Below are 14541 nucleotides of genomic sequence, written 5' to 3'. Positions count from 1 at the left end.
TTCACTATGGAATTAACTGAATTGAAACCGAATTAATTCACCACTACTGTACTGCAGCATTAGTCTGAAAGACTGCCAACAATGCAGATACAGTAGACAGAGGAACAGTTTGCATTTAAAATGACCCATACATGTTCCAATACAGCTGCAGGCCTACACCCTAGATATCTACTGCTTTTGAAGTACTGCTGTAAACAGAAGCTCAAGCTGGTGGGTGGCCTGTTTGTCAAAGCATTGATACATGAGATACACTGAGGCAAAACCACGTGGTGACGAAACTGAGGGGGCATGTACAGCCATTTGTTGGATAGCAACCCTTGAATACACACACACACAACCCTGGAAGGATCTCACACTCATTCAGTGAGCTCTGTATTGTATCTACCCAGTCAGCATCTCAATGACATCTTAAAATAGTGTGTGTGTGTTTTTTTTATTTTACCTTTATTTAACTAGGCAAGTCGGATAAGAAAAAAATCTTACTTTTTAATAACGGCCTAGGAACAGTGGGTTAACTGCCATGTTCAGGGGCAGAACGACAGATTTGTACCTTGTCAGCTCGGGGATTCAATCTTGCAACCTTTCAGTTACTAGTCCAACGCTCTAACCACTAGGCTACGCTCAGTGTGTGAGTGAGAGAGTGGTGAGTAAACAGAGTGTTGGAGACCGACTCGTTCACATTTCTGCACAGGACTCTGCTCACACTGAACAGGGATGTGAGGATGAGGCTGAGACTAATTTAATCACTTGTCTTCCAATGTACCACAGGACTTGATCAACTGTGTAGTAACTAGCAAATCCATTTTAGCTACAGTAAAAAACATCTAATCATATGTCAGTGAGATCAACTATCTGCACTTAATGACGGCTACAAGGCATCATTCTGATCAGCAGAGCTGAAGACGATACAGTAGATTACATTCCCATTTAGGGTCATTGCAGGTCCACAAATTCGTTATGTCTGACATTGTTATTTACCTTGTTCTCATGCTATTCATTGGACGTCTGGCTACAACTACAGCAAGAATGACAATGTATTTAGGAGGCAAGCAGGACTAATACAGCTGATAAGTATAGTTGTAGAATCAAATCAACTTTCATTAGCCTAATATTTTATCTAAGTAGGCTACTTCATTAAACCACTCAGGGAAGGGGGGGGGGGGGTGATTTGCAACAGAGATGACAGATTAAAGAAGCCACTACCAATGAACTAAAGTCTGAGGAAATGTGAAAACAACAGGTTTTGCAAAGAGGTAGAGCAAACTACATCAACAGTTAACCCACTACAGTCTATTTTATAACAGATTCACTCTATGGAACAACAGATCAGCCACCCCAAAAACAATCTCAAGGAAGTTTGTTCTGAAGTATGTGCCCCATGTCTGAGAGATAAGAAAGATCAGGATTTTTTTTTACATGTATTTAACCCCTTATTTTTGGCACTAAACAGTCTCCATATATTTGTTCATTTATTTCTTCAACTGGTACCTAGATACGAGTGTTGTGAGGCCTGTGGGTGTCCTAGCGCAAAACAACGACATGTACGTGTTTGTGAGGGTCATCTTTCCACAGAGATGTCATATTTTCCACAGAGAAGTCATATTAGTGTGTAGCCCAAACTGTTTGGACGGTTTGGGCTAAAGTGTTCTAGAGTGTGCAGCAGTCTAAGGCACTGCATCTCAGTGCTAGAGGCGTCACTACAGACCCTGGTTCAATTCCAGGCTGTTTCACAACCAGCTGTGATTGGGAGTCCCATAGGGCGGTGCACAATTGGCCAAGTGTCGTCCGGGTTAGGGTTTGGCTGGGGTAGGCCGTCATTGTAAATAAGAATTTGTTCTTAACAGACTTGAAAGGTTAAATAAAGGTTAAATAAAAAAATGAAATACAGACAGAAGTTGTCTGAAGTCGGTACAGCCGATCTGACGAGTGGGGGTCGTTACAGACAATTTTATGATAAGACCGCTTTAGCTGTCACCTTTCACCGCAGATGTGGAAGTGCGGATGCAGGGGATTGAGACGAATCCAATACAAAAACTGATCTCTAGCTTAAACTGACAGATTTAATTGTGGGTTATTTATTTATTTTTTCCTTCGGGGGCTCGGATATCGACTCTACAGGGTTAAATCAACAGTTGGTAGGGATTTGAGGTTTGAGTTACATATAGTCTCTTTGCCATGTGCTACATGGGAAAACTGAATAGAGAAAATGCTTTAAAAAGCATTGAACTAACTAACCTGACCCAGTTAAACCAGATGAAATCATGTGTACACAACTGGTACATAGATAGACCTTTCTGGACATACAATTGCCAGTGTGTGCGAGATGGAGGTAAGAGTTAGGAGCTCTTATGTGTGTGTGCGCATGTGCTGTGGTGTGCGTCTGAGAGGTGAGGGTTAGGGGGCAGTGTGAGAAACACATCTCAGTTGACTGGGAGGCCAGGGAACAGCCCCAGCTGCCAGATGCAGAGATAACCTCCACCCTCTACAGCGAGTGTGACGCCAGCCAGCCAGCCAGGCATGCAACGTTCCACGGGAAATTAAGGAGACGTAATAAGGAACTGAAGCCCACCCCCACATTTTAAGACTGGCACTTACAGGGCAATCTACATAAGACTCATTACACACTAGTACTTTGACTGGTGCTTTATTGTCAGGGTACTTTTGAATTATTATTTGCATTTAATAAACCAGAGTCCAACTTAAACTTTGCTTTCTCACTGGCCCAGTTGGCCAAACATCTACTGGCCCAAACAGGATTTCTACTGGCCTGGACATGGTGTAGTTTTTAAATGCATTGGGGTCATGCAGGGCTTATAGGTTGGCATGACCTCACTCTATACATTCAGCTATTAATAGGAAAAAAAGTTGTAGTTGTTGTTTTGGCTCTGTACTCCAGAAATGTACTCCAGGAATGATACAATGACTATGATGTTAAAGTGCAGACTGTCAGTTTTAATTTGAGGGTAGTTTTATCCATATCGGGTGAAACGTTTAGTAATTACAGATTTTTGGGGTACATAATCCCCCCCATTTTAGGACACCAAAAGTATTGGCACAAATTAATTTGTGTATTAAAAGTAGTCAAGTTTAGTATTTTGTCCTAGCACACAATGACTACATCAAGCTTGTGACTCTACACACTTGTTGAATGCATTTGATGTTTGTTTTAGTTGTGTTTCAGAGTATTTTGTGCCCAATAGAAATTAATGGTAAATAATGTAGTGTATCATTTGAGTCCCCTTTATTGTAAATTAAAATATGTTTCTAAACACATACATTAATGTGGATGCTACCATGATTATGAATAATCCTGAATAAATCGTGAGTAATGTTAAGTGAGAAAGTTACTCACAAATATCATACCCCCAACTTTCTCACTCATCATCATTCACGATTAATTCAGGATTATGCGTAATCATAGTAGCATCCACAATGTAGTAGTGTTATTTTATGTAATTCTGTCCTTCGGCTGTAATTATCTATTAATGTTATGTATTATGTCATGTTTTATATTTTGTTTGGACCTCAGGAAGAGTAGCTGCAGCTTTGGCTGTAGCTAATGGGGATCTGAGGAAAATTCATTAAAAAAATACTAAATACACATACATAAACAGCAGAGGGGAGGGTGAGGTATGAGAAGTGATTGGTTACTTACTGGTTTCCAGATTGCATAGGGCAGTGTGCGTTGTAGCCTCCAGACTGCTGTGAAAATGATGCCCAGGAACCAGAGGGATACAGATAACTCTGAAACGGAGTAGATAAAAGGTTCATTAGTATACCATGCCTAACAAGACTCAAACACTATATGCGACTGGATATCATATGGTCAAAAATGCTTTGTATTTATATTGTCAAATGACTTGGGCAGGAATCGTATAACAAAATATCTCTGCGTTCATGAAGGGGGGGGGGGGTACCCTTTTCTCCAAAATGACATCTGTGAAAACTTGTGCGCAAAATATATATTTTTTTTTTAAATCACCAGCCATTTCACAGGTAACCATTTAGGATGTCATTCCTCATGAGGGGCCACATACCCAATTGTATAACTATTTTCATGCCATTCTAATTTTGCCATGGGGCAGATATTTTTGGGGAGAGTTTTACACATAATTTCATACAATTCTATTAATTTTCCATAAGGTGGAAAACAATGTTTGCAGATTTGAAAATGATATGTGTGAGAGTGACTAACAAAATCAATGGGGGGCCCATCGGTTGGTAATTTGACAATGATTACTGCTAGAATAACTTACCAAACTTAAATATGTTAGCTGGCATGGGCTAAATTGAGTGACTGCAAGGGGCTGACATAATAGAACAACTGCTGATACAAGCTACATTTGAAATTGCACCTTGTGTATTCTACTATCCCAAATCTCAACATTAAGTTGAGATCAGTGGGCCACGCCACCAGTTGCCCATTCCTGCACTATATAGTACCAGCGTCTCCTAAAAGCGAGACATAGATGATGCCCGGCACTAGTTAATACATGAACGAGTATCAGCCTGGGAAATCTTGACCCTCATCAGGCCCAGTATCGGTCGAGATAACTGTGTCAGCACAAAGACGTCACCGTCCCACCACAGATGTCAAAAAGTCTAACGCATGACTGCCATTGTTAGTGTTCCAGGTCCTTCTCAAATCGCAGGGGTCGCATTAGCCTTCAGAAATGGAGACCATAAAAAACATTTCACCTGTGATTTATATTAAAAGTCAGTGTTTTTTTGCTTCAATAGATTGATCAGGCCCATGTAATTACAGTTTTCCTTCACACAAAATACATTATTGCAACACATTAGTCAAAAAATAGCTTCATTTTCATCAGATGACAACATAAGTGCAACGCTATTTGGCTAGCAGCCAAATGTAAATTAGCTTATAATGGAAAGGCAAGGTCTTTCTTGCGAAAATGATGCATGCCGATGTTTATCATATTATTATTATTTTTTACCAGCTACATTTTCTAATGTTATACATTTTACAGGAAAAACGTACACAGAAATTACTGAAGAAAAAGTACACATAGAATGCCGTTCGCGAATGCGGGAATTTTATTGGTCTGACGAACAAAGATGTCTCATCCGAATGGAGAAGTGCAACTGAAGCACAAAATTTGTCAGAACGTGAGCAGAAATGACAATAAGAAGCATTTCAGATCTGTGTATACAAAACACAGCAAGATATTTATGTGTTTTATTAAAAATGTTCTGTGTGAAAAATGCAACATTCTGCATTTACGTGACCCCTGAGTTGAAGTGTCCTTAACCACCATGAGTTATTATCAGGCGAGGGGAGAGAAGCACCTGATCTGTTTAACTAGTTGCGGGTCTTTGTTGACTCTTTGCTGAGTACTTCTTGCTTAGATAGAGAGGGAGATTCAATAGAATGAGGGCACATCCTGCATGTAAATATAACCGACTTAACATTCCCTTCCCTAACCTTTAACATTAGTGGCTAGGGAGGAAATGTAACCTGGTCCCTTGGTTGCTGACAGTCAGCCCCCCCTGTAGGCCAGCCCAGAGGCCCGGAGGTAGAGGGGCCAGTGGAGATCCAGAGATAGAGTTCTGCATGCCGTTTGCCATGCTAACAAAATGTTTGATGACAATAAACATTATTATTTGCATATGTAGCCTTTTAATATTAGCACATTATGTAGCCACATTTTCCTGGAAATTTGAGTTGACCAAAATGGGTGGATATGTAAATGTGTGCAACCGACATACCTCCATATTGGAAGAGGCAACTTCAAAAATGCTGCTGTCCAGCTGTGGCCCCTCTGGGTGCAGGTAGTTCTCCCCGTCCATGGCCGGTGAGGGTGATGGGAGGCTGGGCATCAGGTTGCAGGCTGACACATGACCTTTGAGCTTCGCGTACGTATGCTGGCTGTGTTCTACAGAGCTTATACCAAGGCCCACTCCATCCCCTGGAGAGCGAGAGAAAGAGACATAGAATTTGAATAGCTTGAATTAAACCCCTAACTATTCACGTGGTAGCGCGTCATGTTATTCATCCAGTAGTGTAGTCTAATATAACTGTGTAAAACCTGTACTGCTGTTTTGAAGCAGCAGAATATACATACCGTTTTACCTAAAGTCAAATAACCTAATTACATAATGGTTTTGGGTGCTGTAACACCAAGTAGACTAAAGCAAATGGGTCCTGTCAATCAGGAATGATGAGCTAAGACAAGTCTGTACAAAGGCTGCAGTTTTTAAATAAAGATAATGCATGAACGTCACTATGACAGGTTTGATTACGTCGGACTAAAATGCGTAACAGGGGTTGTAGAGAAACCAGCATGGTGAAACTGTGTGGGATGGCAACAACGTCATCTGGGGAATATCACTCAAATGACATCCAGATTGACAAACAATCACTTACTTGAAGTGCCAAACAAAATAAATGTCAGATCAATCAAATAACAGCCTACTGCTTATTATGCATTGAAACATCTTAACGTTGCAAATCATAGGATAGCCCAATTTAAATCATGAGTTTGTCTGTAAATGTAGTGGGATGTCAGTCTTCTTCGCACACTGCTCCATTAATTTGCTGCATTCACAGCTCAATTGTAATTGGAAGTAGCTCATTGTTCCTGATTGACAGGACCCATTTGCTTTATGCCTTCTGACATCACAGCAGATTCCACATGCAATGCTATTAAATTCACAGCTCTCATTGAGCTAGGAAGAGAAGCGGAAGAGTTGCTGCTGCCTTGGCAACATCTAATGGGGATCCTAATAAAATAGTAAATACTAGCTGTAGACAGAGGGGGTTGAGAGAGGATGGCAGGTGCTGTATGTTCCTGGACAGCTAGTTAGTGAGCCTACTGGAGAGGAAGCTTAGAGGATCAGATGATCAAAATGATCAGATGATCAAAAGAGGCTCCACACACCACCATGACCGATTGGCTGAATAACCTCAATCGCACTCCCTCCTGAAGGAGAAACAGTCAGATATGCATATCAAATAGGCACATAAAAGCCTGCACGCCAGGCTACATTGCTTCTATACCACTATCTGGAGCAAAGCTAGTGTGAGGGCTTGTTGTTTCTTTAATATGCTCTTTCCCCCACCTCTCTCACTAATCAAACTCTTACCTCCCTCCCTCCTCACCAGCACACAAAGAACAGACCTGTCCACCTGCACCAGGGGGCATAGCCAAAAGTCTAATGGAGTTCATATGAGGGTTTCAATAAGCAGTCCTTTGTACTACAGCCTGACCTAGGCTGGCAGGCTCCTCCCCAGGGTGTGTGGATGCTGACACTTAAGTCGTTTTTCTAACCACAGGACCTGACCAGGTAAAACTGTACTCATGGTCATAGTTATAGGCTATTGCTCCATCTATGGTCCAGAAAAACAGCTGGCCCTACTAACATTTTGGAAACCATATTAGGTGTTGGCGTACAGTCAAACCTGGTAAAGAACAGATACATGAGAGGAGTGTGCATGTGTTTGTGTGAGAGTGGTGTGAAGGAGATATGCGGCTGTGAATCCCACAATCACAGGCAAGTGATGACTTAATCAGTGTGACAAACACAACAGTCCATCTCTCTTCATTAATCCCCACTTTGCTCTCTCTCTCTCTCCTTCATTCTCTCTCACCATCTCAGGAGCGTTGAGATTTATTCCCAGCATCCCCAGGCCTTTTCCCGCTTTCCCTCCAGTCGATCCAACCATCCCCCATATCACCAGCAGCAGTTCATGTCTCCTAGCAACCAAGATAGTCTCTCTCTTTAGCAGCCCAGTGTCTGAGGACAATAAATACTGATAATTATTGGGTTCCCAGATGTTCTCTTCCTGTAAGGCCTATTATCAATACAGGAAAACAGGAAAAACTTCCTGCCACTGAGGGAGGGAGAGAGAATGGCGGGAGGCTAACAATGTAACTAGTGTTTCATTCACTCAGCAAAACACACACAAGGAAAGCATTTACTATACCTGCATGGATTATTTAAAAGCTTCTGGCCTATATTGAAATATATAATGCTTTTCACAAGTACAGGGGGATGGGTTCTAGGGTGAGGAGGGTGTCCCATTTGTAAGACAGTAATGCAAAAACCCAGATCTTTTGTATTAAACAGTTTAAACTTAAAACCTATTGTAGAGTAGTAGATAGGGAGGGGGTTCATTTCACAGTCACAGGAGTGAGTATACAGTGTAATATTGTCATTGCTTCAGAGTAGGGATGTTAACCTTTAAATCGGTTAGCTGGTTCGAAAAAATACATTTGACCAGTCATGCTTAAAAATCGGTCTATGGGTTAATTTGCATAATTTAGTGGAATTAAATTGGCGCGTGTGTATTTTGGTAGTCATGCAGTTTATTTATCCCACGGGCACAGCATACAAAGTGTAGTTTGTGGAGCGGAATAGCCAATCACCTGTCACACAGCGCGAGAGCAGCGCCTCAAAAAACTGGTACTGGAGTGAAACGCTTTCTGTAAACCCAGTCATCGCGCAACAAATAACTATTAAAAAGAGCCATTTTTATTTGTCAATCTCAACTCGTAATTAAAGCGCACCTCCCATTCGAGTGCATAACCGATAGTCAACCGTAGGCAGGCTATCAGCGTGTCACCCACCTCTTTGCAATGTGAGCTTAAGGCGGTATAAATTGTTTGAAACCTGAACGTTTTACTTTACTTCAAATAATGAGGTACGTCTTACCTTGCTTCAAAGAAGCAAAAATCCACCCATAGAAAACAGGCAATTATTGTATTATTTTATTGGTTTTCATATGAACTTTCTTTCGTTATCCAGAAGCCAAAAGGCACAATCATAGTCATATTAGAAACCAATCCTAGTTGTTGCTATTAAATTCCCTCTCCTAAATTTATATTGTATCTCAATCTCATGGAATCGCTCACATTAGGTGTGCTGTTTAGAACTGTTTTCCCGCGAATTGCATTTTGGAAAATGTTTGAAAAAATGTGTTTTATTTGCTGCTTCATTACAGAGTTGCATGTTCAATAATATAGCCTTTTGACTGGAAGACGATAGGCTTGCTAATGTTGCATGTTTCCATTAAGCTCTTGATGAAAAAGGTATGTTCCTTGTATGCGTGCATAGTATCAGAGAGGAAGAGGCAAAGCGAGACGTTTCACAATCGCTAATAAATGTGTATATATATTTTAAAAATACAGTTTGTTGACCTGTTGATGAGGGTTGGTTAGTCGGCAACATATTGACCGAGATGTCCATCCCTACTTCAGAGACTGGTGCTGGTGGTGGTTGGTCTAGCGACCCCCTCTCTTAGCCTCCCGACTGGGTGGCCTGACATATTATAAACCAAGGGGGTGAGGTGCAGATTATTTCATGTCCATGCATTTTATAAATCTAGCCTTGATGAAAGAATTCAATACCTTTAAGAGGGCTGAAGTACAAGTTATGACCTACATTACAACATATTAGGTATTGATTATGAACAAACATCACATTTTGTTGTACCATTGAATTTTCCACATGTTGCTGAGTGCCAGCTAGCCAAGCCACCAGACTTCCTGTCTCTCATTCTGACTAGGCACTCAGCCTGCCAGCTGAAACACATGTAAGTCATCCAGGGAAGTGTGTGACTCCCTTAATCTGCTAAATCACAGCTAAGCGCTCACGAGGACCACCATCCTTCCACACAGGAGGGGAACAACAGCCTCTTCCTCTGTGGCAGTGCTAGCTCAGCCTGGGTCAGGGGCCGGGCAGAGCTGAGTCCACACAGCCAGCAGGGAGGGGAGAGAGCCAGGCAAGGCTGACTATGGAGCGCTATGGCAGGGTCTTTTCCTACCATCTATAATGATAAAGTTGCCTAATTAAATGCCAATCTAAGGTCATTCAGTTTTGCATTCATGTGTTAAGGTTATGATTTGTAAAGGGTAAACTGATAGTTGGTCTGGCCTGTGCCCAAGGGCAACTACTGCCCGGAGTGGTATGGGAACATGCCCCAGGTTAGTGGTGTCATCTCTACCACCCTGTTCGCAGGCCTCCACCTCCTCACCCCTCGTGTGCTCCATCACTCTTTAAAAACACTCGTCTTCCCTTGCTCCTCAAGCCTGGCATTAATCCTGCTTAAGGCAGAGAGTAAATCCCTTAATGAAGATGAAGTGGGGCTGCCCATTAACTACGCTCTCAAGTTCAGGGCATCCTGGCTGCAAGGGTGACACACACACAGGGTTGCAAGAGGTTTCATATGAATGAATGACAGACCAAACCTTTTACATCTGTTCCCGTTGAACAGAGATACCATCTCAGACCTCACGATTGACAACACTTCTTCCCACCTTTATGTGGATCCCAGGAAGAATAGCTGCTGCATGCCCAGTAGCTAATGGGGATCCTAATAAACAAAACCTACAAAGTCACTCACTTATGTCCTCACCTATTAAATGTCTGATTTCAATAAGATTATAGAGCCATGCTACATTACATTAAACCAGTGGGTTGGTGGTTATGACAGTTTGGCATACCATGCTGGATTAATTAGCCAAATGATTTTGAAAAATGCCTAAAAAGTAACAAGTTACTTCCCTCGGAAACACAGTTGTCATTCAAATCAGTGAATTATTAAATCAGGTATTTTTCAACACGCCATTATCCATTGAGCGGCACTGACGCACAGAGAGGATGTGTGGACAGTTCGGGGACAAGGGAGGAAATGACAAAGAAAAATGATCAAATGACTGAGTAACCAAATCTGCAGCGCTATCAAACAGGAGGGAGATAGAAACAAAGTGTTTTAAGAGCCTACTGTATTGTTAGAGTTTCTGAATCCATTCATATATTAATCATGCTGAACATGATTAGAAGCAACATTGGAATTAGCCTGAACACCAAAAACCAACAGAGGAAGTGGCAATGCTTTTGTAACCAATTTACATTCAAGGGACATTATCTCCATAATGATGCATTTTCACACTTTGTTCCAAATTGGACAGAATCATCACATATTGCCATGCACAATGTCAGAATTGCTGCAGCAAAATATCACAAGGGATTGAGTGAGTCACATTAAAATGAAACCCAGAAAGGCCAATTCGCCATATGAGAGCTCATGATGAATAATATTAGCCTAATGACAATCGCCAGCTGTATGAGACATGTGATTTATCAACATGAGGGTGAATATTACAGGGAAGAAATGACTCAGAATGAGTCTTTTGTTGTGTTGAAAAGGAGAGGGGGAGAATGAGAATCACCAACAGTGGCTTGCTGACACCAGAGCCCCACTATCCACCAGTTCAACAGATCTAGATCAAAGCCAGGTAACATCAGAGGAAATGGATCCACTTATCTGGTCTCTTCTAGGTGGCCTATATATGTAGTGGGAAATTGGGACTAGGGTGTCATTTGAGATTACACCCGATTCACTCTGATTAGTCTCTAAAATGGTTCACTCACACTGCATTCAATAACCCTAGATAATAAAATGTAAGCTAACACCCATGCCCTCTGTCCTGCAATACAACAGAAAACTGACATAACTTACTCATAAACATGATTGTAGCCAACTGTGTCAGGTGGTTCATTCCTCTTCAATGTGTCTGTTTTATAATTCGAGCACAAGCAGCATCATTCTAGTGATGCATCCTGGCTCTCCCTGCCTCTCGGTCTGATCGAGAGTAAGCCTGGCCGGGTGTGTTCAGGCTGTAGTGTCAAGTGCTGCTTGCCTCTCACCCAGCCTGACCCTGCCTGATGCTGTGGATTTGATGCTGAAGACTGGCTCCAAAAACCCAAACAAACGCCAGCCAATCCCTTCTCGTTGTGTGAATAAGTGAGCATGGGGCAAAGCAGAACAAAATGGGCTCGGCTGGAGGCATTAGACCATATACTCAGCGGACCTGCAGGCTGGCGGAGATGATTCATACAAACTGACCCAGTTCTAAGTAAATGTGTACAGTGGGCCTGTGCCAGCTCAGCTGTGGACTTCGACAGCAGAGACTCCTATTACACACCTGATCATGAACAGGACCAGACTACCGCATCAAGCCAGTGAATGAGGATGGCTCCATTGTGTGTGGTTTGGACTGGAGGGAAAGTGTATAATGGTTGGGTAACCAGGGAACAGGCTTGTAGACTCCTGTGTGGGAAATCGAGTCTAACCCCCAGTGCTGGAACACCTAACCATTAGGAAAGGAATTCTGTTTTTTCTGCATAAAACAGTTTTTTTTCCTTTTTTTCAACCGCCTAAGACAAAATACATTTTCTGGATTGAAAAACGCTTAGTATAAACTTAAACGACTAAAATCAGACAAAATATGTAGAAAAGATAATGGGCCGATACATTTGTCGTCGGAAATTTACATACACCTTAGCCAAATACATTTAAACTCAGTTTTCACAATTCCTAACATTTAATCCTAATAAGATCACCACTTGATTTTAAGAATGTGAAATGTCAGAATAATAGTAGAGATCATTATTTATTTCAGCTTTTATTTCTTTCATCTCATTCCGAGTGGATCAGAAGTTCACATAACCTCAATTAGTATTCGGTATGTTTGCCTTCAAATTGTTTAACTTGGGTGAAATGTTACGGGTAGCCTTCAACAAGATTCCCACAAAAAGTTGGGTGAATTTTGGCCCATTCCTCCTGACAGAGCTGGTCTAACTGGGTCAGGTTTGTAGGCCTCCTTGCTCACACACGCCTTTTCAGTTCTGCCCACAAATCTTTGATAGGATTGGAGGTCAGGGCTTTATGATGGCCACTCAAATACCTCGACTTTGTTGTCCTTAAGCCATTTTGCCACAACTTTGGAAGTATGCTTGGGGTCATTGTCCATTTGGAAGACCCATTTGCGACCAAGCTTTAACTTCCTGACTAATGTCTCGAGATGTTGCTTCAATATATCCACATAATTTTCCATCCTCATGAAGCCATCTATTTTGTGAAGTACACCAGTCCCTCCTGCAACAAAGCACCCCCACAACATAATGCTGCCACCCCCGTGCTTCACGGTTGGGATGGTGTTCTTCAGCTTGCAAGCCTCCCCCTTTTTCTTCGAAACATAACAATGATAACAAATATAATAACAAATTATAGCCAAACAGTTCTATTTTAGTTTCATCAGACCATGGGACATTTCTCCAAAAAGTACAATCTTTGTCCCCGTGTGCAGTTGCAAACCGTAGTCTGGCTTTTTTATGGTGGTTTTGGAGCAGTGGCTTCTTCCTTGCTGAGCGGCCTTTCAGGTTATGTCGATATAGGACTCGTTTTACTGTGGATATAGACACTTTTGTACCCGTTTCCGCCAACATCTTCACAAGGCCCTTTGCTGTTGTTCTGCGATTTATTTGTGCTTTTCGCACCAAAGTACGTTCATCTCTAGGAGACAGAACGCATCTCCTTCCTGAGCAGTATGACGGCTGAGTGGTCCCATGGTGTTTATACTTGTGTTCCGTTGTTTGTACAGATGAACGTGGTACCTTCAGGCATTTGGAAATTGCTCATTGTGGAGGTTTACAATTGTTTTTCTGAGGTCTTGGCTGATTTTTTTTCTCCCCATGATGTCAAGTAAAGAGGCACTAGGTTTGAAGGTAGGCCTTGAAATACATCCACAGGTACTCCTCCAATTGACTCAAATTATGTCTAGGAGCCTATCAGAAGCTTCTAAAGCCATGACATCATTTTCTGGAATTTTCCAAGCTGTTTAAAAAGGCACAGTCAACTTAGTGTATGTAAACTTCTGACCTACTAGAATTGTGATACAGTGAATTATAAGTTAAATAATCTGTCTGTAAACAATTGTTGGGGAAATTACTTGTGTCATGCACACAGTAGATGTCCGAACCGACTTGCAAAAACTATAGTTTGTTAACAAGAAATGTGTGGAGTGGTCGAAAAACAAGTTTTAATGACTCCAACCTAAAGAGTATGTAAACTTACGACTTCAACTGCATGTTAACAATTCTGAGTAATGAATTCAAGAGCACTGATTTTGTTATGTTTGAGCAGAAGACCGTAGTATTAGGAAATTTGCTTTAAAACTATAACATTTTCTCTCTGCTCCATGATGAGCTGCCAAGATGGGGGCCTCAAATTCTCTTGCCCGGGGCCTGAACCAAATCCAGCCGTGCAGACGATCATGCCACGACCCCTGCCACACTCACCACCCATTTTATCCAGAAAAAAACCTTTGTGTGTTTCAACCAGCCCAGAACCCCCACTGCCTCTCTAAGATTATAAAATGGTGCTTCTCTTTTATGAATAATGTTGCACGGTATGCCGAAACGTCTGTACTTTTTCAATTATAGAACAAGAAGAAACTGTTTGGTACTAGAATTGTTAATACTTTCGGTACTTCTGTCAAATGTGTCTTACGGATCAAGGCTATCATCACAGCCAATGTGCGAGTGCACCGTGCCTACTCAACTTAGCCAGCGCTAGGAGTTTGGGCTAATTCATGTTAGCTTCACTTAGCCTGCGCTAGGAGTTTGGGATGCATCATGTTAGCTCCACTTAGCCAGCGCTGGGAGTCTGGGATGCATCATGTTAGCTCTACTTGGATGCATCATGTTAGCTCCCCATTCAAGCTGCACATTAGTTGA

General features: G+C 41.8%; 1 protein-coding gene across 8 annotated transcripts in view; it reads right to left on the bottom strand.

Moving 5' to 3' along the window:
- The window catches only part of LOC135524564 (protein strawberry notch homolog 2-like), a 107749-nt gene that overhangs the window by 65748 nt on the left and 27460 nt on the right, over window positions 1–14541 (bottom strand). For 6 of the 8 annotated variants that reach the window (XM_064952206.1, XM_064952208.1, XM_064952209.1 and 3 more), the window contains 2 exons: window positions 5728–5927; window positions 3656–3744 (listed from right to left, as the gene is read on the bottom strand). In XM_064952206.1, coding sequence (XP_064808278.1) covers window positions 3656–3744; window positions 5728–5927 — 289 coding nt within the window. The other 2 variants (XM_064952207.1, XM_064952212.1) reach the window with 2 other exon arrangements.

This window comes from Oncorhynchus masou, chromosome 31 (genome assembly GCF_036934945.1).
Source record: "Oncorhynchus masou masou isolate Uvic2021 chromosome 31, UVic_Omas_1.1, whole genome shotgun sequence".
NCBI lineage: Eukaryota > Metazoa > Chordata > Actinopteri > Salmoniformes > Salmonidae > Oncorhynchus > Oncorhynchus masou.
Note: the sequence above shows the minus strand (reverse complement) of the source record. Positions and strands in the feature narration are given on the sequence as shown.